Source organism: Xenopus tropicalis, chromosome 1 (genome assembly GCF_000004195.4).
Source record: "Xenopus tropicalis strain Nigerian chromosome 1, UCB_Xtro_10.0, whole genome shotgun sequence".
Classification (NCBI taxonomy): Eukaryota; Metazoa; Chordata; class Amphibia; order Anura; family Pipidae; genus Xenopus; species Xenopus tropicalis.
The window spans coordinates 127,383,704-127,410,830 of NC_030677.2; the positions used below are offsets into that span (position 1 = coordinate 127,383,704).

At 40.2% G+C, this 27,127-nt stretch overlaps 1 protein-coding gene across 2 annotated transcripts in view; it reads right to left on the bottom strand.

Moving 5' to 3' along the window:
- Nucleotides 1-17,670, bottom strand: part of slc1a1 (solute carrier family 1 (neuronal/epithelial high affinity glutamate transporter, system Xag), member 1) — a 31,930-nt gene extending 14,260 nt beyond the window's left edge. The window contains exons 1-3 of one of the 2 annotated variants that reach the window (XM_002934182.5): nucleotides 17,590-17,670; nucleotides 17,120-17,302; nucleotides 871-1,011 (exon numbers count right to left, since the gene is read on the bottom strand). In XM_002934182.5, coding sequence (XP_002934228.2) covers nucleotides 871-1,011; nucleotides 17,120-17,210 — 232 coding nt within the window. In that variant the 5' untranslated portion in view covers nucleotides 17,211-17,302; nucleotides 17,590-17,670. Of the gene's footprint in view, nucleotides 1-870; nucleotides 1,012-17,119; nucleotides 17,570-17,589 lie in introns of those variants that run through there. The other variant, XM_031890653.1, reaches the window with a different exon arrangement.
- Between the last annotated feature and the right edge of the window lie 9,457 nt (nucleotides 17,671-27,127).

Sequence of the window (27,127 nt, forward strand, 5' to 3'; positions counted from 1 at the left end):
AAATAAAGGGTCGGACTAGCCCACTAGGCTACCAGGGAAAAAACCTGTTGGGCCCCAACCCTGTTTGTCCCTGCCTCCTACCTGCATCCCCCTTCCCCCCCCAGATGCTCCTGCTCCGCTGCTTTCTTGCTGTGAAAAAATAAAGAAGGCTATGTGTTCCGTGCATGGCCAACTTTATCTATACACAGCAAGTAAGCAGCACAGGAGTGAGAGTGATGATGGCTGGGGGTGCAGTAGGGAGAGGTCATGGGCCCTTGAGTTGGGTATCTGGGCCCCAGGTGCCCTGTCCGACTCTGGCAAAATATATTCACGTTTCATAATGCAGTAAAATAAAAGCATTGGGGATAATTATTAAAAAATGTAGATGTGGAGATGTGAGGTTGTCAAACAAGCGGATCATTTATTCAAGATAGTCAAGTTTTATCAAACTTGAAAGCCTAAGGCTAAAGGCACATAGGGTGAAGACTGGCTTTCCTTTCCCTCCATTTTCTACGCAGGCAGAGAAGAGTCATGTGCTTCTGTTCCCTTTTTCGCCGCCAGAGTGGATGCTCTGAAAGTTTGCCAGTTTTAAATACAAAGGAATAACTCTGTTATCCATTTGCTCAGTTGCAATCACTGTATTGTAAATGTTCAAGAGTTTATAAACTGAAATCATTAGTAAAACACGGCGTATTTATATTAATGTTGTATATCACCTTGTATAACCCTACAGAAGGAAAGGGCCCAATACTGATAACCATGGTTGATTACCAAGCAACATGTTACTGTATATTGCTCACATCTCCAAAGAATACTTTTTCTAAATTGAATTGTAAAGCTGTTACATTCTGGGGTGGTCTACACAGAAACTAGTAAATACAATATCTGTACCTGTGATCATACTTGACACGATTAATGGCAAAATGATGAGTTTAAGCATTCTCATCAGAATTTCTCCAGGAAAAGCAAAATAGATCTTGTCCAGATTCGAAAGCTTGCCATATTCCCGAACCAACACTCCGAGCCCAATACCTAAAACCAAAAGAGAAGAGTACACTGCTAACAAAAACCCGGAATGAATGATAATTTCAATATTGGACTGATTGTTACTGGCAAAGCCAATCATAAATTCAAGAACAGATTCAAACAAGAATCACAAAAAAGTGCTTTAAACTTTAAAAGTACTTGTTCATTGGTGGGAATGGGTAAGCGGTAAGGGGTGGCATCAGCACGGCTCCTACCACCTAAAATGCCCCTGACTTAGTGAATATAATGATGTCACTTAAAAGGAAAGTAAGAAAGAGAGAATTTTTTTCTATAAAGAAGTTTATTTTCCCTTTAAAGGAAGCCTATACCCTCGAACGAGACTTAACTAACAGCTAGTTACATTATGTTAAGGGACCTATTAAAGAATCTTGCCAAACTGGAATATATATATCAGTAAATATTGCCCTTTTACATCCTTTCCGTTGAGCCACCATTTAGTAATGGGCTGTATGCTCCCTCAGAGATCACTTGGCCAGAAATAATGCAGCTCTAACTGTAACAGGGAGAAGTGTGGCAGCAAAAGACAGATCTCTGTCCATTCATTGGCTGATGTGGCCTAGCAGTATGTGTGCCTTGGCTTGTTTGTGTGCACTGTGAATTCTATGATCCCAGGAGACGGCCCTTAATTCTTAAAATGGCAATTGTCTATTTAGGAGTACCCAATAGCACATAATACTAAAAAAGTATATTTATATGAAAGTGGTTTATTTAGACAAAGCAGGGTTTTACATATGAGCTTGTTTATTCAGTATATTTTTATAGAGACCTACTTTACATTGTTTGGGGTATAGTTTTCATATACAACAACACTATCTGTATTGATTTGTATAGCTTTGGCAATACTTAATGAATCCCTAAGCATTCTGTCATCTTATCACCAATATAAATGCATATAAACCCACTGCCTCAGTGATTATGCAGATTTCACTAGAGTCTCCAGATGGAGATAACACTGCAGAACAGAGTCTAGTTCTATGAAGGATCATGTTATTCTTTATTTTTCTTTTATGTTTGAAGCAGTTTGCCCTTTTCCAAATACTTCATGCAAATGATAAATGCTATGCCTGCACTAAAGGCACATATGTAGCATATATGGTTTAGCAGACAGATTATGCCCTAAACACATTTATTCAATATTACTTTCTTTAACTCCTACTTTGCTTTCCATGCTAAACATATGCCATTGGAGCATTCGTCATCTCTGTATACTTTCTATATAAGTGATGAATGTACCCAGCAGGCAAAGTACTAAGGACAGGCAGTAGATGCACAACTATTTGGGAAAGGTGAAGTGCAGTTTCAGAAAAGGTATTATTTGCAGTAAGCAGAAGCAGAGCACCACACTATTTGAGAAGCTTGTCATTAAACCAGCTCCTTGTCTCCCCTAACTCTTTCTGACAGAGGGTAATTGTGTGGTTAGACTGCACCACTCCCCTTAGGTCCCCTTACGTTTTTAGGTCTGGCTCTAACTTATATGGCACAAGTTCACGGAGATAATATCAGTTTGACCTTTGTAACTGTACTGTTTATTACTCATTTATCATGAGCAATTTATCTTGTGAGGCACATAATACTTTTATAGATTCATCACAGATAAAAACCAACAGCAGATGTACAAAACAATAATGCCCTACAAAGTGTTTTTCTTGTTTGGTTCATTTACACTGCAGTCTGGAAATTTGCCCATGACTGCTTTGCCCCATTAAAATATGATTAACATTAGATTTTTTAGGCTCCCCTAAATTTTCCATTTTCATGGAATACCCTATAGGCTAAAGCTTATGACTGGGTATAAAGTAGGGATGTAGGTAAAATTAATCAGTAACTTCTCTAGCTGTGTTAAAGCCCAATGGGTAAGGTTTAGCCTATAGAGTATTCCATGGGTTTACTGAGAATTCCTTCTGAACTGCAAAAATACATCTTGTCTTAAATTGCCTATATGACTATGCATTAGATCAGTGTTTTTCAACCTTTTTTGGGCAAAGGCACACTTGTTTCATGAAAAAAATCACGAGGCACACCACCATTAGAAAATGTTAAAAAATTTAACTCTGTGCCTATATTGACTATATATAAAGTAATTCTCTTGAATAGGAATCAAATAAACACAAAGAAAGTATTTTATAATTACTTTATTATGAAATATTAAGTAAACAAAATAGTGAAAAATTTTCTCCACAAACCCACCCCCCCACTGATTTTTTTTTTTTTTTTTATACACACAAAAATTTTATATTATATATATATTATTATTAATTGTTTTCTTACATGTCAGGCTGTCTTGGGGTGCGGCATCCAGGGGTGTCCCGGGATTGTCCTCCGGTGGGGAGTTGGGCGGCTGTGCATGGGCCTGGCCCCTGGTGGATCTGGTCTGTCGGGGCAGGGCCTGGGCAGTTGCTCCCCCCGGTCGGGTTGTGCCAGGGCAGGATAGTGCTGCCTCTCCTCTCTGGTTGCTCCACCCTCCTGGATCCGATGCCGGATGACGTCACAGGCAGTGACGATTTCCAGGCATCAGGGAGCCAGGAAGTGGAAGGTGTCCCAGAGGGGACCGCACCTACGGCACACCAGGCAACATCTCGCGGCACACTAGTGTGCCGCGGAACAGCGGTTGAAAAACGCTGCATTAGATGACCATGGCCTCACATCCGCTCATCAAAAACCCTATCACTAAGTGAATTTCATCTTAGTATCAGAAGGGTACGGTTACACTTTATGTGCTTCTTTGAAGCCACCAGAGGCATAGAGTCCATGGAAAAATCCATAAAGGCACAAAGGGCTGTAGATCTAGAAATATTACACAGCTATCTAGATATAAACCTGCAGTGATCAGTTTAATCTTAAGACCACCTAACCAAATAAATTCTCATTTAGCAGCATTTCTAGACCAAAGACAATGCATTCAGCCATACAAACAATGGCACTGCAAGATAGCAGTAATTGCAGTTATATAATACAGGTGGACCTTTTTGACATCACAGGAATACCACAGCACAACATGTCACACCGGTTATTTTAATGCACTGAGATACAATTGTAACTAATAAGCTAAACAGGTCTCTTGAGCCTGCAGCTTTAATAGCACACCGAACAGCCATGGAGTATCGTAAAAAATCAACCTTTATTCATATCCTTAAAACCATCATGCTTGACGCGCTTCGTGCGCAAGCTATAGTCATAGGCATACAATGAAGAGAAAGTGCACAGTTTAAATAGTCCATTAATTAATGACATCACACAATTAAAACCAAAACGAAAGGAGAAAAGGAAAACAAAGGAAGGCAAATTATACTGATATCCTGGCAAACTCACTTGGAGGGAACATAGCAATTAATATCAAATATAGAATTTAAACCATTTCAGATGGCGTGTGCCTAACATAAAAATCCGTTTCACCTCCATTCGTAAAAGCCTTGTCCACATATTGCTACCTCTTTCATCACCTGATTTTGCAACAAAGTCTCTACCCCATTGCAACAATTAATAAAATGCCTTGAGACTGGACTGTTTCCATTTTCGGAACAATATATGCAATGTGTAAAACAGGTCTCTTGAGGGGGACTTGCAGCTTAAAGGGCAATTTCAGCTTTTTTAACAAAACTGTAATAACACATAAAACAAGACCCCAAAACCCCCATAAATGTGTTCAAACTTCAAATAACCTGCCAAATTTAGTCAAATGGGAGTGGTATGTAGGGGCTGTGGTTGCAAAAATGGGAGTGGTCAAAAATCTTTGCTGCGCTGCGTGTGGCATTTCTTTTTGTCCCCCTTTCCATTTTGGAATTTGGGAGGTATGTGTACACTGTAGCAGTCAGCCTGTTCTTCTAATCAGATATCTTCACTGTCTAAAGGTTGCCATAAACGTACCAATATTATGGTACGAAACAAAGTTTATTACAATAATTAGTGCGTGTATGGTGGGATATGAGGCAACCGATATCTGTATAAGCCTTGCATATCAGTTGTCTCCTCAATCGGGCAGGACTAAAAATTTTAATCTGGGTTCCTTTGAAGGTGCCCGAATATTGTAACCTTAATGTGAATTGTCAGATAGGGGTAAAGAATGCCTTTGTTTTTACCTGCATATCTGACGATTAACCTTAGTAGAGAAAACAAACCAATGGTCATGGGAATGATCAGAATTGTAGCCACTCAGTAGATTTACAGACAAGGAATCAGAAGTACATAAAACAGGCTTTCCTCATTAACTCAAATATTTTTACTAAAAGTTTTGAATATACATTTACAATTGTTTTGAGCATTTTCATAAAAAATTAATTTAGACAGGCCTTGTTCATGTTTTCCCTGTCTCATAACTATAATAATTGAAAATGAATTAGATTATATAGCAAACAATATCCCATGAAAACATACACACGGGCTATATGCCAAAGTCCTTAGGACTGATGATGAGGAGGATATGGGCAGCTATTTCCCTCACTAGGATGTCAGTCTTACTACAGGAAATCTGCAGTATACCACTAGCTAGAGTAGGATATATTGTTGATTATTAACCCAGACTGGCTTGGTTAAATTTGGTATTGTGGGCAAGTGATAGCAGGCGATCTCTCTTTTTGAACATGCTAGCCTGTGTTTCATTTTAATATTTATTGTATGTTCATACCTGAAATGCATTATGATAGTGTATATATATGAAATGATGTATGAACTGATTATAAAATCTTGGTGAACGTGGAAATTAAAGAGGTATAAATAAAATGAATTTGATACAAAGACATATAGTATGTGTACAGTGGATGTAAGGCCCTTACAGGGTGCCCACAGCACTATGTGACAATTCCACCCTTAAATATTCTGATTTGACCATCAGAGTAAAGTATTTTTAATTTCCCTGCATTCCCGCACTGCCACATAATCACATAAACTTCTTATCTGATCAGGAAAGCACAGAAATAGTGTATTCATCTGGTTGCATGCAATAATATCAAAACGTTATGCGTGGTCACTGTGCACATTTGTTTGAATCAAATGCACTATTTCTCTGCCTCTCAGATCAGATCACAGGTTTATGTGATTTAATAAAGTGCTACTGTGCAGGGATGCTATGAAGTGAAAAATACAGTTGCTAAAAAGCAACATAAGGATATAAGTAGAAGATAGTGGACTGTTGTTGTGTGAAAAGATCATTTATATAGCAGCATACTGTGTAAACATTTCTTTAAACAAATATATATCAGATATCCCAAAACCAGAATGCAATAGCTGTTTGGTTGGATTTCAAATTACATCTAGCAAGTACAGCACAAAAAGGTGAAATTCAAGACGTAAGGACACGAACAAAAGCTTAAGGGCAAGGGTACACTTTGTTTTCATTATTTTTAACTTTTACAATTAGATAAACGAAAATGCGAATTTACACATTTTTTATGATTTTGAGAAAATAGTATAATGTACGAATGCTTTATTGCAAGACCCGTGGGGGAATCTTTGGCTGATTCAGCCTCCCTAGTGATAGCCAGTTGTGTCATATCTATACATGTATGCTGTAGTCCCAAGACTGATGCCATTTTAGCTGATTACGCCCAATTCTTGTGGAAATATTGGCCTGTTTATGGGCACTTTAATAATTCCATAAAGACATAGCAATATAGAATGCAGAAAATACACCCTAGTTATATCATGTAGCCCCTAAGATAAATCAAAATAATCATAATGTTAAAAAGGCTAGGTTAATGACACCCTGGAAACTGATTTCTTTACCTTAACAGACAACCTGGAAACTGGTTCTTTACCTTAACAGACATAAAAGGTTTAGGATCTAGTCAAACTTTGTACCATGATAATGCACTTAAACCTGCATAGAGGGATTTATGAACAGATGAATATAGCATTTGATTTATGCCACTGTTCCACTCTATCCATGAGAGTTCATGGGTTGTTGGTTGCATTAAATCCTGGATCCCCAACCTTTTTTACCTGTGAGCCACATTCATTTGGTAGCTCCTATCTGGACTGGCAGCCTACATGAGGCTCTGTTTCGCACTGGTCTTTATGCAACCAAAACTTGCCTCCAGTCTAGGAATTCAAAAATAAGAACCTGTTTTGAGGTCACAGGGAGCAATAGTTGTACGCCGATGTAAGCATACTTAAACCTATCTCTTGAACTATCAGACCATAAAAAGCTGTTAGATGAGAAGTAGTACATTTGCCTGCTATGTATGTATGTACATTAAAAATATATATATATATATAATATATATATTTATTTTTTTTAATGCTCTGCAAAACTCACAGGTGCGTCTGTCTGTCCCACTATCTATCTATCTAGATACTGTGCATAGGTGTTTTAGAGCAAATCCCAGTACTGGATTCCACCTCCTGTTAAACAGATAACTTAGTTGAGTCTTGTATTGGATTTGAAGATCCAGTAACTTCTAGTAACATAGTAAGTAAGGTTGAAAATAGACATATGTCCATCAAGTTCAACCATACGAATTTACTCAGATTATTTATAACTTAGTGTTATTCCTTTTTTATGTTTTCATTTTTGGGTTATTTGTTTGTGGCTAAAGGTGGCCATACACAGGTTGATAAAAGCTGCCAAAAGATAGTCGGCAGCATATTGGCCCCTGTATGGGACCCTCAACCAGGCCCGCCAATCAATATCTGGCCAAAAATCAGCTAGTTATTGATTGGATTTAAAAATAGAATTGGAGCAAGAAGCGCCCAGAAAGTCAAACGATCAGATCAATCTGATATCACCACCACAAGGTGGGAAAGATCTGCTCATTTGGCAATGTTGACTAATGAGTGGATCTTTCAGTGTATGGCCAGCTTAAGGGTAAGTTGGACCGCTACACGTTGAAGCGCTACACACTTTCAGCATTCATGAGATAAGAGAATGTGCCTCATCTAAGTTGGGAATGCTGAGACATGAGCACTGAGTGGTCATAAAGTTTAATAAGTAATTCCTGGTGATCTTATATTTTCAGTCCCCACAGTCAATTCATTCAGATTCTGATTACTACCCCTTACAGGCAAGTTTATAATTGATAGGATCTGCATATTTATAAGTGCATGTATTCACTAAATAAACAAAGATTTGTTACAAAGTTACAGGTTATCTAAGTAGGTGTTAGAAAATGTGTTGTTCATGTTAATGTTTGTCATGCCACATTAAAAATGCACTTTTTAAATAGAACATCGGTGTTGGCATATTGTCCTTTGTGCAGAAAGTTAAACAATATTGATTAAGAACTGTTATTTTCTGTATTTATATAAGTAACATACACTGCACGCTTTAGTCTGTGTCTATGAATTACATTTCCCAGCATCCTCTAAAAGCCAAAGGCAAAGCATGGCTGTGTCACTTAATTTTGAACTTTACATTTCTTCTTTTCATATTTACATTAACACTTGTGTTCATGACATGCCATCCTGGTTTCTATGGTTGATGAATTCCCAAACAATAACCAAACCACCATGTTTGTGACCACAGAACGTGCTATTACTGCAGCCTTTGCAACATACATATATATATATATATATATATATATATATATATATATATATATATAAAAGCTTCTATAACAAGTGTAAAAGCAAATGTGAAAGGATACACAATTACACAATACACTTTAACCTTAAAACAAAGGCCTTGTATATATCTCTGCATTAGCTGCTCCCATGTTAAAGTTAGATATTGGGGCTCATGGGTACACTAGTCAGGCACCCTTTTTGATGTGCACTGTGAGCCCTTGTACCAAAATTGTGTGCACACAAAGGAGGAAGTAAAATATTAGTATAATCGAATCTGATCTGCTAATAATCTTTTATTTTTTAGGGCATACTTCATACTTAAAACATATTCATTTGCTGTGAGTTTTTAATTTATTTATATAAATAATAATACATCCTGTCACTTATTTCCTTATGGCTCTCTGGGCAGTCATTTAGGCTGAAAACCAAACCAGCAGCTACGCTACTTCAGCTCTATAGTTCCCAGTCTTTATTCCTCCTGCAACAAAATTCAGCCTTCCAGGGACTACAATATCGAGCAACCCTTGCCAGTTTTCCAACATTCCTTGCTGTAAATAGAAAAGCCAAATGCTAATCAAAATTATATATATTGCAAAGACTCCCCAATATGTACATTATTTGCACTGATTATTTCCTCAATAAGAAAAGCAAATGAGTCAGCAATGAAAAAAGAAAATGTGCCATAACCAAGTGAGGTCAATTTATATATGTATCATCCAAAGGATAATTATAGCTCCTCCAAGAACTACACAGGCAAGTAAATGATTGCATTAAAAACACTTGGTGACACACTGAAATCACGATTCTCTAACCATAACCTAAGATGAAAATGCATTACTTTCAATACACTGAATATGTCACAGCATCCTGCATTTTAAGAACACACACAACCATCGCCTTACTTGCTTTTCCAGTACAGAAACTTCTACATACAAGTCTCTAAACCACCAACCCATCTAAAGGAAAACTGTAGCTGGCAAACCATATTTGTTTTGAATCTGTACAGCAATATTTTTTAGAATGCATTCATTGTAGTCCTGAACTTAGACCTTTCAAAAGTATATATTAACAGATTTCTTCATCTGTCTTTCAATTTAACATTCCCATTCCCAAGAGGAATTTGCTCACGTATCCAGTAAAAATCTAATATCCTGGCACTGTGCCTGTGCCTGGGTGAAACCGGAAACAAACCTTGTTGTTTGAATCCAAAATTCCCTAAAGGACCAGCCCTGGGTTTAGTAAAATACAAGATAATAGGAAGACTAATTTATTATTATTTATGTACCAATTTAACACACCTCTATTGCGCATAAGACTGCAAGCTCAGCAAACATTATAAATGAATAAATATTATCATTATTGTTAGTATTATTATGCTGAGAGGTGTGTGTGAATCTATCAAGGTGCAGCTAAATATAGGTGTGTCGTTAGGATCCAAGGCATTACCCTAACATTTTAGATACTAGTCACTAAGACCACACATAAAAGGTGTTCAATGCAGGTGCAGCTGCCCCAATCTGTTATACCACACCAGTGGGGCTCATTGACTTACACTGGGCAATTAGAATTTAACTGCATATTGCAGAGGAATGATAAAACAAATCTTATTTGTTGCTATATGTAACTGTGCTAGAGCAAATTTGCAATTTCATTAAATTAGCCCCTTTACCAGAAGCCCTGCACTATATTTTGGGCCATTTAGATTAGATTTAGGAAAATGAGCAACTTTGCCTCCTTTTTAAGAGCAGTGTAAGAAATCTTGACAAGAACAAAGCAAGCAAAGTGTGAGAACTACAGAAGTAACATTTTGTGAGGAAAAGGTGGGAGTGAGCACACTGAGAGGTCTTTAGAGGTCAATTTATGCCTTGCTAAATATCTTGTTGCTTATTTCTGTTTTACTTTTTTGTAGGCTGATATATGTTAGATTAAAATAAGAATTCCCTATTTAAGGTTTTAACAATAAAAGCCAAAAATTGTAAGCAGGAAATGGTAATTGGGTGAATTATAAGAAAAGCAATATAGGGTACATTAATAGGCCATCGGCATTATGCTTAAAGGAACTTTTATTATGATGTGAAGAGTGCTATTTGCAACTGGTCTTAATTTTTATTTGTGGTTTTTGAATTATTTAGCTTTTTGTTCAGCAGCTCTCTAGCTTGGATTTCTGCAGCTATCTGGTTGCTAGGGCCAAATTTAACCTAGAAACCGGACAGTGGTTTGAAGGAAAGAAAGGAATATGAATAAAGGAAGGTTCTAAACAGATAATAGATCATAAAAAGTAACAAAGCAATAACAGTGTAGCCTCACAGAGGAATAGTTTTTTGCCTGCTGGCAGAAGAGAAAACTATATAAAACTATAAAAAATGAAAAACTATAAAACAATTGAAAAGTTGCTAAGAATAGGCCAGTCTATAACATACTAAAGGTTAACCTAGAGGTGAACCATCCCTTTAAGGTTTGTGTGACACAGGGAATTAGTAATTGCTACTTTGGGTTGGGATTGGCCCATTGGGGTACCCACAGGCAGGCAGTTGCCCCAGTTAAAATTAAGTATAGGTATGGGATCAAAACCTTATCCAGAAAGCTCCAAAATATGGAAGTCCATTTTGGATACAGTCCATTTAAAGGCATATGATAGGGTTATTCACTGGCGGTTGCAAATGTTAGGCACCAAACAGTGTTTGGAATCACTTACCTGATACCCTGGGCTGGTGCTCCCATTAGCAGAAAACTGTACTAGTCCAGGGAATCTACCTCCATGCAGGTGCATGGGCAATAGAATAAAAAAGTCAGGTTTTTCTTAAAGTTCAGTTTTTCACTCTACTGAGCATGCACACCTGTATCAGGTAAGTGATTACAATCACTCGGGGTGCCTAACATTTGGCACCCCCCAGTCATGTACTTTTTCCTTTTCCTTTATACAAACAACTCTGTAATAATATAACAATAGCTTGTACTTTATGGTAACTAAACTAAACGTAATGCATCTATATTGGTGACAAAACAATCCTATTGAGTTTATTTAATGTTTATATCTTTAGGAAAATTAAGGTATATTGATCCTAATAACAGAAAAATCCCTTATCTGGAAAGTCCCAAGCATTCCAGATAACAGATCCTATACCTGTAATTCAGTTATTACAGGGCTTCTTGTGGCACTCAAGAGGACTATCATCATGTTGTGCCTGACTGGCTACAAACTAACTTGCCTGCAACACATAAAGGGGACACGTAACATGAGACAGCAAACAAAAAGGAATTATAAAAAAAACAAGTTCATTTTATGTACATCTGCATAATTATATTGTTGCTCCCAGTGCTTTTGGCTGTTAGTTCTTTCTCTCATTTGTGGCCATTCTAATTCTCTGATAAGCTACGGGCTGAGAAAGATGGAAGTTGTATTACAGAAATATTGTTAGAGCTATGGAAAACATTTGATCAAATAAAGAAATGTTTTGTAGCCAGGTGTCATTTGCAGTATGGACCGGTGAGCTCCACTTTATATCAATAAATATATATATAATGTAAAAGGAAGGTAACGCACTCACAGGACTTAGAGCTTTTTTTTCTTAAAGGGGTGGTTCAACTTTAAGTTAACTTTTAGTATGTTACAGAATGCCCTATTCCAGGTAATTTTGCAATTGGTTTTTATTATTATTATTTTTTTTTATAGTTTTTGAATTATTTGCCTTTCATTTCTGCCTCTTTCTAGCTTTCAAATGGGGGTCACTACCCCAGCAGACTGAAACTATTCCTCTGTGAGGCTACAATTTTACTCTTTATTACTTAGCTTTCTATGCAGGCCCTCTACTTTGCATATTCCTATCTCTTGTTTAAACCACTGCCTGGTTGCTAGGGTAAATAATACCCTAGCAACCAGATAGCTACTAAAATACCAAATGGAGAGCTGCTGAGCAAACCGAATATCACCATCTACATCATATTAAAAGTTAATTTAACGTGAACTACCTCTTTAAGTTTTACCATTCAGATACCAGGTCCATAGTCATCTCCTGTGCTATTTGGTATTAACAAATACTAACCTATGAAGACATTACTTTTGTGGGTGTAGTTTCTATTTCCACACTCACTTTAACAAAGCAGCATTGCTTGTGCTAATCTTACGCCCCTACCTTACTGATCATAAAGGTGACATCACTCTCTAAACCAGGATTCATTTCTATGGGCCTGAATTACAGCCAAAGGCACCTTTACAAAGAGATCTATCACTCCCATAGTTTCCAGTGAAACTAGCAACTAGCAACAAGCAATAAACTGGGCAACTGAAGTCCATAAGGCAAGGTCTGTAGAGAAAACCTTGAAACTTCTCACTGGATTCATGTACATTTCCAGTCGTGCTTTCCATAGCTCTAACAATATTTCTGTAATACAACTTCCATCTTTCTCAGCCTGTCTCATGCACAGGTAGCCAAAAATGAATAAACAGATTAAAAAACTTTGCACAGCTACAATAATTTGTTTTAAAGGTGAGAAGAACTGCAGCTTCCAATAAACAACTTTACTTGGGTTCAAAACTTACATTTGTGGATGGATAATTTGTTGGCTTAAAAATGTATGTGCTTATAGATATTAATAAATATTTTCTTTAAAAATTGATCAATGCGCATTCACTGGCCCCAGACCAAGACAGCAGGCACTTTTCCTACCAAATGCAGCCATGCAGGGGGTACCACTTTATGAAAACCTGAGCGGAAGTAAACTGTTATTATCTTCATATGGGGTATTCCTTAACTGTGGTAGAAAGGTTTGTCAATTTTATTATCCTAACTTTGTAACTAAAACCCTTTATTTTTAAAGTATACACACTTCCATAGTTACTATATTACTAGTGAAACAGGGGACCAGAGAATGTGTATTGATAAACTCTTTTGTAGGCTGATTGCTAGTGATGTCACATACATGTCAGAATCAGCATATACATAAGTACCATGAATCAACTGTGCACATACTGACCAGGGGAGGAGATTGGCCAATATTTGCAATACTGGTGGGGATTAGGGGCAGAGGCAAAAGTAGTACATATAGGACATTTTTATAAGGAAAACAAACAAAATTGTTTTTTTTTTTAAAGATTTAGTTCTCTTTACAAGTTTGGCACACACAGGCCCGGATTTGTGGAGAGGCCACAAAGGCCCGGGCCTAGGGCGGCAGAAGTTTAGGGGCGGCAAGAACATTTTTAAATTTTGCTCCCATACGGAGCAGTCGGGACCTCTCCCCACTGCTCCGTATGGGAGTTAAAAGGAGCGTTCGCGCATGCGCAATGGGGAGCTGGCGCGTAGCGCATGCGCACTGGGAGGGCCGCGTTTGCGCATGCGCACTGGGGGGGAGCGTTCGCGCATGCGCACGGGGGACTCCCACAGGGGCGGCCTCGGGGCGCACCGGATAGAAAGCCGGCCCTGGGCACACAATATTGGAATGTTATATCTTGAGCTGGAACAACAGGTCATATTCATTAAACATAGAGCTCACCAAGTTCTGCAAAAGGGAACTCCCCAGGTTTGTATTCATAGGGGGTGATCTTTACAGCTCTCTAAGCTGCTAGGAGTCAGTAACTAATCAGTGACCTGATGGGGCCCTATGGGATGTAACTGTTCAGTTAGTTTGCTTTTGATCAGCGTGCTCTCAAATGAAGAAAACAGTTATGTCCCATGTAGCCCCCTCTAAAGTCACTGACTAACTAAGAGGCTAGAGAGCTGTAAGATGAAAGTAGAGTTCTGCCCATTATGTTGGACTGTCCACTCCAGCCTTTATAGATTACATTTTTGCCTAGCTATATTAGAAATATGTTTACTTTTGCCCAGTCTATCCAATTTATCCAGTCTTATTTTTACACTGAACTGTACCTCTAAAGCAGTGATCCCCAACCAGTGGCTCGTGAGCAACATGTTCTGACCCCCCTTGGGGGGGGTCACGAAACCTCGTTTCGTACGATATTCGGTGCGTGTATGGCCAGCTTTATTCGGCACCTATGTGAATCTTTATATGGTGGTTGTGTTGCTCTCCAAGTCTTTTTGCATTTGACTGTGGCTCACGAGTAAGAAAGGTGGGGGATCCCTGCTCTAAAGGTCTATCAGTCATTTCTCCATGGACTGCAATCTGGGGCATTGCCAGACTGTTTACCAGTGTACTTGCCTTAAGACATTACTAATAGTAAAAATGTGCTTTATAACTAAACTGAACCTAACCAGGCACTAAAAGGTGAGGGCCACTGGGTTTCAATCAAACAAGAAGAGGAAAATTGGGGCACTGCACTGGAAAAGTAAACTGTGAACAAGAGAAATAATAGAGATACAGCAGGGACAGTCAGCCACAACAGAGGATAAGTACCACTGGGGGCACAGCAATGAAAAGGATTGTTAGCTCCTGTCAGCAGATACCTCTGATCCTAGGGAACAGGGAAAGGAAAACTAGTGATGGCACAGTAAAAGAAAAGGTGAAGTCATCTGCAGGAATACTGCGATTATGTTCCAAGGTGCCTACAGGGATAAGGACCTTAGCCAGTGTTAAGTGCCCCCCTTCCTAAAAATATTAGACATCACTTTCCTAGGGCACAGGCATCCAACTAAATTTGGTTATTTGTTTACTGGCCATATATAGTTCCACTCAAATCGTGTTTCTGAAATGAAATAGCAGGCCATTGGCAAAGTTCTTAGCAGATCCAAGTATTTTGATTGCTGCTATTAAGTACTGGTTATCAAGTGCCTTACTTAATAACATATTATTAATAGACATTAGCTGAACTTTCCATTCTACTTTCTCTACTGAACTTTAATAAATAAATTAAAATAATTCATGAACTCCAGCAACACAGTAGCCTCTAGTGGCCACATTATATCATCATTTAAATTGGTAAAATGATTGCTTGTCTTAGAGAGATCTCTCACACATGGCAGTAACCTTTTGATAACATCATGGGAAATTAATTTGTTTTATAATTAAATCATTTCTTAGTATACTGAGTTGGTGGCCTACCCCTTTAAGGGAAATCCTCATGGCTTAAAAAATCAGACGTGATTGAATGGAAAGCAATGCATACATAACATACAAAAACACATCAAACAAGCTGCCCTTTTTTTAGTTTTAGTTTGTGAGGAAAAAGAATGGTTAAACAAAAATGGTAAACTTTGCACTCCCTTATAGCAAGCTGCCCAGATGGGATGAATGCTACATTTGTCATTTGTTTTGAACATAAATGGCAGCTGCCATATTGCTTGTGTTCATAGAGTCATTCTCCATAAAAACTGATTGACCATTAGGGAGGCTGTTTCTACTGTTCAATGGAAACAAATGCCGTTCCTGTCAGATATATCTACAGTAAATGGCTTATGGGGTGTATCTATGGTGTCTAACCTTGACAATGGGCAAGTATGTACTGTATATATTTATTGAAATAAAACTACATGTAAAACCAGTGCTATAAACTAATTTCAATTAATATGCAACAAATGATTTCCTACCGACTCATTTTATTTGTGGAATACACCAATGATTGTGGGAGCATAAGGTCTTTGCCATGATAAAGACCCCACATATTAACATGTTGTATTGCTTATGATAAAGGTGTTCTGTACCCATTGAATCAGATGGACTTACTGTACTAGGTAACAAGCAGCCATATCTTGGATGAGACCTCAAAGCTTCATGACTGTTGATTAATGTAATTAAGATATATTTTCTATGGCACTGTAACAGAATCCTGGCAATACAGATGGTTGGTAGCCCTCTCTAAAGAAAGTGGAAGGTACAGACGGTTACAAGAAGCATGAATTCCCACTTACTAATGTTAATAGTTGTGTCCCTTATGGATGAAATTAACTATGACTTGTGAACCCACAGACCACAAGCCAAGTATATTCTAGTGGAGATGTTTTGGATGCTGTTGGCCTTATGTGCTTCGCTAGAACTGAGGTAAATATTCACAACTTGGGCAACTTCTTATGCAATGGCAATGTCTTCCACTGCCATTTGAATCAGGGTGGGAAATATTAGGAAAAAAGGCAGCTTTTCCTCTAAACAACGTTCTATTATCTCCAGTTATCTACGCTATTGTTCCTTTGGCCACAACATTGATATAAATTATTTACAAATGTAAACCCTTCTTGAAACTTTGGTACATCCCAGAAAAATACTGAGTCTGAAAACAGAATGCCATATAAAGGGGAAGGAGGATCCTGTATTACAGCTTACATGGATCATATAAAGGCCAAGTGCAGTATCTCTGGAAGCTCTTAGAACTATAATGTGCAAAATCTGCATATCTACCAGCAGATCCACATGGGCAAGAATACAAATTGGACAAAGAAAGGGCAACATTGAACCAATCCCAAATACAAAGCTGCCTTCCTAAATCCTCAGTTCATCCTTGGCACACACACCCCCTCTCTGTCCTGCACTGAATTATGCACATGTATGTAACACAGACATATAAATACATATACAGCAGTGCATATACATTATAACGTGGATATGTGAGCTGAATTACCAAGCCAGTGCTATGATCCATATGCAGAGAAGGACATATGTAGCCACACAGCTGCCTACAATAAATACATATATATATATAATAGTGACTAACCTAAGACGACAGCCACAATAGTGGTGATGAGCAGCCAGTTGTTCTTCAGAATCCTTTTACAATCGCAGCCTCTTTTCATTTTCTTGCCCATGGTGCAGCCTTGCTGCCTGTACAGCCTGCGATGTCTCCCGGGGATAAGGCTGTGCGACTGGAGGGCTGGGGGGCAGGAGCGGCTCCAGGGGGCTGTGTGTGTCGGAGACAATGGCAGAATGAGCGAGAGAGCCCGGTACTAGTGAATGTGTGTGATTGTGTGAGTGTGTGCCCTTGTGCAAGCATCCACGCAAGGATACAGGTGTCTCCTCTATACACTGTGCATCTCTGTGCGCCCCTCACTGCAGCAGCAGCAGCTTCCCTGCCCGTGTGCGTCTGTATGCAGCACTGACTCTATGTGCTTGGAGGATAATCCCCCCTGAAAGTGTTAGATTATTGTGTTGTGCTAGGGAATGTTTTAGGGCAAGTATCCACAATACCTGTCAGGTCAGCCCGCAGTCTATTGCTGTCACTATAATAAGGCACAGCTGAGAGATGATCCGGCAGCTCCTCCCTCTCCTGACGCTCCTCCCCATCATTCCTGCACTGTATTAAAGGGGACTCTGCCCTGTCCTGCCCAAATGTTTGTTTTACAGCTGAGATTCACACTGGCCTGTGTTTAATCTGTTCCCCTGCCCCTCACATTCCATTGTTGTACCTCTCACATCATACCTCTGTGTGTGCCAACCCAGACTGAAACTCACTTGTACTTTAGCCCCTGTCTAATGTGCTAAAATCTCTGCCTGAAATTGGACAATTCCAGTTGTGTAAAGAAGTATTTGGTCTCACTTTATTGCCCTATTTTTAAATTGAATATATTGTTTTGGGATCTGTTCTTAGCATGTACAACTTGACAAGCTCTCCCATCTCATTTTTATCAGATTTGGGCATCCATTTGCTAAGGGTCATTAAAAGGATTCTGTCATGATTTTTATGGTGTACTTGTTTCTAAGGCCTCTGGCACATGGGGACACGGCACACGGCGACAAATCTCCCCGTTAGCAGGCGACTAATCTCCCCAAAATGCCATCCCACCGGCGAAAATTGAAATCGCCGGTGGGATGGCATACGTGGCGGCACGATTTCACTGAAATCGCGCCGCTGCGTATGCCATCCCACCGGCGATTTCAATTTTCGCCAGTGAGATGGCATTTCGGGGAGATTAGTCGCCCGCGAATGGGGAGTCGCGGGCGACTAATCTCCCCGTGTGCCAGAACCCTAAATCACACTGTTTACACAGCAAATTTTTCACTTTACTATTTAAAATCTCTAAAACCAAAATGTAATACTGATGTGATTCTGAGCTTTCAGAAGGAGCCAGCGCTACACATTAGAACTGCTTTCAGGTAACTTATTGTTTCACCTACTCCCATGTAAAGAGAGGAGTCCCAAGATGGACTTGGATTTCTTACTACTGAGTGCTATTCTGATATCTACTGGGAGCAGCTATCTTGCTACCTTCCCATTGTTCTGCTGATTGGCTGCTGGGAGGGGGGTGATATCACTTCAACTTGCAGCTCAGCAGTAAAGTGTGACTGAATTTTATCAGAGCACAGGTCACATGGTTGTGGCATCCTGGGAAATGAAGAATATAGCTAGCTCCATGTAAAATTTAAAAATGAAATATAAAAAAATCTGTTTTTAAAAACAGATTTCAAAGCGGGACTTTGCAGAAGAAGCTCTATTAACTTTTGAGTTTTGAAAAAAAAAAAAACATGTTTCCATGTCTGCCAAGTCTGCCTAACCTGGCACAAGGTATGCTGGGGTAGAAGAGAGAAGATAGTGGCCTCCCACCATCTACTACCCTTGAGCATTGGGTAAGCCATTCAATGCAGTGCTGGATAGGTACAGTGCTGCAATTGGGGAGAGATTCAGACAGATGCCATCCCTCCACTTCTATAATTCTGTGCAATAGCATCTCCTCATGGGGGGCAGATGCAAAAGTTTTGAAACATGCGTTTTGCATCTGTTTGCTGATCATGTTAAAGGAGAAATTAGGCCTTAAAAAGATTATGGGGGCGTGTCCACGATGGCAATCTGAACAGTTGCAACTGCCGATTAGTCACCTGAACTTGCACCAAACCTACCTAGTGCGCCCAAGCTAGCAGAAATGAGGAAACATTTGCAAAGGGCCCGCTCGGAAGAGGTTCATCCACACACACCAGGCCCCAGAGGAGACGGCAGGGTAGCAACAACCCCATCCTCAATCCTCCCAGACTCGCAACCAGAGCTCTCGTTTCCTGAACCTACCATGGGAGAAATACTTGGGGCCATAACTGAGAGCCCCACCGCTGCCACCACACAGTTGGAGGAATTTAAGGTAGATCTTTCATTACTGTGCCATGAGCTACAAAACATTAGAAAGAGCACTACATTACTAGAACATAGAGTATTTCACCTAGATGATGCTGTCCTCCATATGCAAACAGACATACAGGCAATTGCAGCAAGCTGTCACCAAGTCTGAAGATTTGGAAAATAGGCTACACCGCAACAATGTGCATATAATGGGCCTGCCTGAAGAGTGGAGGGCCAACAACCAAAACTCTTTATAGAAAGATGGCTGAAAAACACACTTGGCCAAAACACTTTCTCCAGCACATTTGTGGTGGAAAGGGTGCATAGGATCCCTACTAGACCTCCTCCACAACCCTCCCCCCATGCCCTTTTCTGCTCAAATTACTCAATTATACAGATCGAGACTCCACACTCAAAGCAGCAAGGCTCAAAGGCCCCATCCTGTTTAATGGCGCTACCATATCTCTCTATCCAGACTTCTCACCGACAGTCCAAAAACAAAGAGCAATTTATACAGCAGGCAAAAAACAGCTCTTAGAAGCAAATATGCTATATCATGCTAAGCTGTGTATTCAAGATGGAGGTAAAGCCTTATTTTTTACTACTCCATCTGAAGCAGTTGACTGGCTTACTCGCAAAGGGATACAAAGATCCCCTCCACGGGGAGGGAGGTCTCTCCCTTCCAGTCCAAGACATTACAAAAAAGACCAGCAACAGGCAGTAGATGACACAAAACTCTGCAGACCAGTCAATTCTATCCAGGATGTGACATCCCTGCAGCAGGATCTTGACCAACTGGCAATCTGGGCAGCTAAGTGGCAGATGAGATTTAATGTGGATAAATGTAAGGTCATGCACCTGGGATGTAAAAATATGCAAGCCCCGTATACCCTTAATGGGACTGCACTAGGCAAATCCATAATGGAGAAGGACCTTGGAGTCCTTGTAGATAAACTTGGCTATAGCAAGCAATGCCAGGCAGCAGCTGCAAGGGCAAACAAGGTTTTGAGCTGTATTAAAAGGGGTATAGATTCACGGGAGGAGGGGGTTATTCTTCCCCTTTACAGAGCGCTGGTAAGGCCCCATCTAGAATATGCTGTTCAGTTTTGGTCTCCAGTGCTCAAACGGGACATTACTGAGTTAGAGAGGCCCCAGAGAAGGGCAACTAAGCTGGTAAAGGGTATGGAAAGTCTCAGTTATGAAGAAAGACTGGCCAAGTTGGGTCTGTTTACACTGGAGAAGAGGCGCTTAAGAGGTGACATGATAACTATGTATAAATATATAAAGGGATCATATAATAACCTTTCTAATGTTTTATTTACCAGTAGGTCCTTCCAACGGACACGAGGGCACCCACTCCGTTTAGAAGAAGGGAGGTTCCATTTAAACATTCGGAAAGGATTTTTTACAGTGAGAGCTGTGAGGTTCTGGAATTCCCTCCCCGAATCAGTCGTGCTGGCTGATACATTATATAACTTTAAGAAGGGGCTGGATGGATTCTTAGCAAGTGAGGGAATACAGGGTTATGGGAGATAGCTCTTAGTACTAGTTGATCCAGGGACTGGTCCGATTGCCATCTTGGAGTCAGGAAGGATTTTTTTCCCCTCTGTGGCAAATTAGAGAGGCTTCAGATGGGGTTTTTTGCCTTCCTCTGGATCAACTAGTAGTTAGGCAGGTTATATATAGGCATTATGGTTGAACTTGATGGACGTATGTCTTTTTTCAACCCAACTTACTATGTTACTATGTTACTATGTAGATGGGCCACAGCTCCAAAGAACCACTGATACCTACTACATGACCTAGGGGAGGCATGAACTGCTTATAGCCTTCACCAACACGATAAAGTAACCACACGGGACACCAATCCCCTAAACGGCCCTTGGAGCCTCTTGTAGATGGATACTACCTGGAAAAAACTACTTGTAGTGTTGTCGTATCGGATACCTTTAAAGATCCTTCCTGCAAGTAATACACTGGATCTACACTGTGGTTCATTTCTCTTTCATAGGCTGGTCACCTTGGAGAAACTGTCAGGATGTAATATTTGCTAAACCATACGGCCATATATATGCTTTCATATATACTGTATGTGCACGAGCATGATATTACTACATGTTCAATTCGAGGTTGGGCTATGTCTACTGGGTCTCCAACTGCAACTGGGAGCCCAGTTGGGGTTAAGGGAATTGTTATTAATATTTGTTCACACAAACTTGTTAAAATGAGCATTTTTATATACATGTACAGTACACGCCAAACTCAGAAACTGCTTACCTCACTAAACCCACCTACCTCAATTCAAATTTTAATCAGTCCAATGGCTAATAGCAATCACTGTTAACTATACTCTCCTAGAAAACATATATTTATTATATTGGGACTCAATTCCCAATATAAGCAAAGCTTGATCTCAAGAGGAGACTCACTTAACTGGACAAAAAGTCCTAGCTTTACGGAAACCATAGGTAGGCTGGTCCTATCACTCCACCTATTCCACTTAAGGTGGCCATACACGCACCGATATTATCGTACGAAACCTCGTTTCGTACGATAATCGGTGCGTGTATGGCATGTCGGCGAGTCGACCGATATCGCAGGAAGCTGCCGATATCGGGCGACTCGCCGATCGGACAAGTTTGAAAATTTTGATCGGGCGCCATAGAAGGCGCCTGACCAAAATTCTCCCTTCAGAGCTGAATCGGCAGAAGGAGGTAGAAATCCTATTGTTTCTACCTCCTTACCTGCCGATTCAGCCCTGAATGGTGTGTGGCGGATCTTACGATGTTTCGTGCGACCGATGGTCGTACGAAACATCGTCGGATCGCCACGTGTATGGGCACCTTAACTCCCAGGGGGTTTCAGTTCTAGTAAGAAAATTTGAACTCATTAAGATTGTGTCTGATAAGTTTGGTCATTATCTGATTGTACAAGCTAATATAGCAAACAAGCCTCTGACAATGGTTAACTTAAATATCCCACCACCGTTTACCATAGACACACCAAATAATGAATTAGCTAGCTGAATTTTCTCCGGGCCCCTTTCTGCCTGATAGGAGATGCCTAATACATGTATGGACCCATCCCTTGATAGATTAAACACTCACTCAAGGTCCCACAAACAATCACTTCCCTTTGCAGCTAACACTTAGGGCAGTGGTACACGGGGAGATTAGTTGCCCCGCGACAAATCTTCATTGTTGTGGGCGACTAATCTCCCTGCAATGCCATCCCACTGGCTAGAATGTAAATCGCCTGTGGGATGGCATACACGGTGGTGCGATTTCCCGCAGTTGCCCGAAGTTGTCTTTTGAGGTAACTCTGGGCTGCGGGACATCGCTGCGATGCGTATGCCATCCCACACGCGATTTACATTCTAGCCAGTGGGATGGCATTGCAGGGAGATTAGTCGCCCACACAACAAAGATTTGTACCACTGCCCTTAGATGGCTACCCCCCATCAACACATAGAACCTGGCGCTTGAGGTAGTGGCCAAAAACATAGAGGCCTATGAGGGATTCTGGGCCACCAATATCAACACTGCCTCCCCAAATATAGTTTGGGACATATCCAAGGCCTTTATGAGAGGTGCTCTAGCACAAGCAATTGTACAAGCTCATAATTCTGCCAAAACTAAAGTGAGAAAAGAGAAGCTGACTCAAGAAGAGAGAGAGAGCATACTCTCTCCCTCGTTCCTCTCTTACAATAAGCTACTACAGGCCAAAAATGCTCTAGAAAGAGAAGAAACAACACTTACTAGGAAGGCCATTTTATATCAATCTCAACAAACCTTTTAAAACGGGGACAAAAATGGTAAACTGGCTAAGGCTCAGACCTCCTCTTCAGCAGTAGCATGTGTTCTAACCTCAACAGGTGCATATGTCACAGAGCCCTCTCTCAAAGCACAAGAATTGTTCTTTGTACTGTTCTTCGCCTTTGGCTTATTCTTCCGCTTCTTCTTCTTCTTCTTCTTAGCGCCCCCCATTTTCTAAACGCTACTCCTCCTACAGTTTTAGGGGTACAACACCCAAACTCCCCACACATCTTCGCCCTATAGCGGAGCAGGTTGCTTGTGCTTTTCTAAGCGATCCGGCCCCCCGTCTTTTTGTGGCGCAGCTCCGAACCCCCCAATTTTACCATTGACTTTGACAGGGAAGATTTTCAAACTGCTGCCACACTTACAGCTTTAAAGCTACACCCCCCAAACTTGAATAACATAATCATGGGGTCACCCCGAATGAAACAGCGACATTTGTTGGATGTCCCCAAATTGTGAGGGGCCAGCAACAGCCAATCAAATTTTACCAATTGACTTTAATCGGGAAATTGAAACTGCTGCCAATCTTACAGCTTTGAGGCGACACTCCCCAAACTTGAATCACATAGATTAGTGGATGCCCAAAAGTGGGCGGAGCTGTGAACAGCGAATCAGATTTTACCTATTGATTTGGCGGATATTCAACCTGCTGCCATTCTCACAGTATTAACCCCAGGGTCCCCAAACTTTTTACACTTGGTCACTAGGGGACTGCAGTTATAGATTTTAAAAGTGGGCGGGGCCACCAACAGCCAATCAGATTTCACCTATTGAATTTTATTGGTTTGATGCCAGGGTTCGCAAACTTTACACAGTCAGTCCCTGCGTGACTTCGTACTCAAGGTTAGAAAAAGTGGGTGGGGCCGCCAAAAGCCAATCACATTTCTTTCATTGTTTTCAGTGGGGAAATTTTAACTGCTGCCATTCTCACATGTTTAATGTCAGGGTCCCCAAACTTTGCACAGTTTGTCACTAGGTGACTATGTTCCAAGTTTAGAAAAGTGGACGGGGCCAACAACAACCAATCAGATTTCACCTATACACTTCATATGTTTAAATTTAAATTGCTGCCATTCTTTAAATATTAATACTAGGGTCTCCAAAATTTGCAGAGCTAGTCACCAGGTAACTGCGGTTCACAGAAACCCAGAAAAAGTGGGTGGAGCCACCAACAGCCAATCAAATTTTAACTATTGATTTTCAATGGGGAAATTCAACCTGCTGCCATTCTTACAGTATTAACATCAGGGTCACTAGGGGACTGCATTTTTAGGTTTCAAAAAGTGGGTGGAGCCACCAATAGCCAATCAGACTTCACCCAAACTTTGCACAGTCAGTCATTGGCTGACTACATATTCAGGGTTAGAACAAGTGGGAGGAGCCACCAACAACAAATCCATTTCCACTCATTAGATTTCATTGGTTTATATTTAAACTGATGCCATTATTTAAATATTAATTCCAGGGTTGTTAAAGTTTCCAGAGTTAGTCAGGGTATTTGCCGTTCAAAGTTAGAAAAAAGTGGGTGGAGCCACCAACAGCTAATTACATTTCACCTATTTACTTTCAATGGTAAAGTGTAAAATGCTGTCAGTCTCACAATTTTTATGCCTGAGTCCCCAAAATTTGGTCACTGGGGGACTACAATTCAAAAATAGGAAAAGTGGGTTGGGCCACTAACAGCCAATCAGATTTTATCCATTGAATTGTATTGGTTTAAATTTAAACTGTTGCTGTTCTTTAACTATTAATCCTAGGGTCCCTAAACTTTGCAGAGTTAGGCACTGGGTAACTGCAGTTCCAGGTTATAAAAAGGGGATGGAGCCACCAACCGCCAATCAGATGTCACTCGTTGAATTTCAGTGGGGAAATTTAAATTGCTGCCATTCAGACACTATTAGAACCAGGGCCCCCAAACTTTGCACAGTGGTTTTTACTATATAACTGTGCTCCAAGGTTAGAGAAAGTGAGCAGAGCCCATTCATTGACATCATGTTTTTCAACCCAACATGAAGTTTGTTCTCAAATTTCCCTTTCTAGTTTGCTTTGTTCTACCAAAAGCCTTATACCTCCACAGTAAACTATACTCCTGGTCAATTCCACCAATACCTAAATACCATTCAAATACTGACACTGCCTCCGGGCACCTGAGCACTCCTAGACTATCCATTATCCACTCAAGAAATAGAACAGGCCATTGCAGAATTACCTTCAAACAAAACCCCAGGCCCTGATGAACTCCGCTCCTTCTGGTATAAGTCCCTGTCTAAACCTATTTCAGTTCACCTATTGGAAATCCTAGAATTTGCTTATGATACCAAAACTCTTCCCCCATCCCACACTGAAGGCCATATTGTGGTTATTTCCGAACAAAGGAAAGATACAACTGAGTGTTCTTCTTATCGCCCAATCTCTCTTCTGAATACTGATGCCAAAATATTAGCAAAAATCCTTTCAAACAGACTTAAAAGGGTCAATGGGGACTTTATACATTCCGATCAATCAGGATTTATGCCAGTAAGGTCGACTGTGTTCAATATTAGGCGCCTATTTACCAATCTACAATTGGAGCATGCAGAGGAAGGTTCCAGAACTATTGCCTCTCTAGACTCAGCCAAGGCCTTCGACTCTGGCCATCCCAAGACTTAAGTACCTTGGCTACCTTTTGGTAAATCTCATCTTCCCTACCTATGAACAAATATCTTTAAAATGCCAATCCAAAAAGCCACAATTCTACAAATATGTTCAACTTTGGCACACATTTAGTGCCCGATTCACTACCCTTAAACCAGATCTAACTCACTAAAATACAGAACACATCCTGCACTCATTATCTCTCCATCTATATGCCTTCTGGAAGTCCTAGAGGACATTATACCAAACAAATACTTCAGAAACAGATTCCGAACTCTGCTTTTCTATGCCAGGAAAAATATCGCTATGCACTGGATGGGAGCCCGCCCACCATCCGTTAAAACAGGGAAACATTTGGTAAACTAAGCAATCCCCTTAATTACACTTACCTCAGAAGTGAGAGGAACACAATCTAAATTTGACTGGATTTGGACTCTGTGGATTGAGGCAGGACTGGACTGACCACACATAACAGCTAATGCAATCTACCTGCTCTTTAAGGAAGATTAACTTAACTGTCTGGCTGGGTGGCTAATTGTTGATGTGAAAATGTACTTTGAAATATGTTTGTCAAACTTCTCTATACATTGTTTGATAAAACTTACCTTTACAAAAAGAATATGGCTACAAATACTGTATTTCACAGCCCTATTACAGTAATGATCCATACCTTCAGAGTTGTCCACAGCACCTCTCCATCTTGGACCTTGTCAGGCCATCTTTTGAGAGACAGTGACACTGCAAATCTGTGGAAATCTGTGGATTCTGGCAATCGCCAGAGGAACTGATGGAAGATGCCATAGACACTCAGTTTATTGGGCTGTTGTGCCTTTGAATTGCCAGTCCACCTGTGGAGAAAACACAAGTGGAAAGATGCTGAGCTTCTGCCTTATGTGACCATATACTTATAAGTTGGCTCTGGTGGCTTCCTTTGCGTTATTTTTGCCACACACATTATTTTCACTTACCCTCTAATAACTTCAGTAAACAGACACAAGTTTAATCCTTTCCAACCACATAATGACTATGTTGACATATTCAGCCATTTATTAATATGTCAGTTCTTCCCCTTATCAACTATTACACAGGTTATGTTGTAATGTTCATACCTACTATACACTGCCAAGGAATTCTTATCTAGTAATGTAATGTGCTAGCTGAACCTCACATTTATGCAGTGGGGTACATGACATTGTGTTGTGTAATATAGGAATCAATTTCTGTCTTT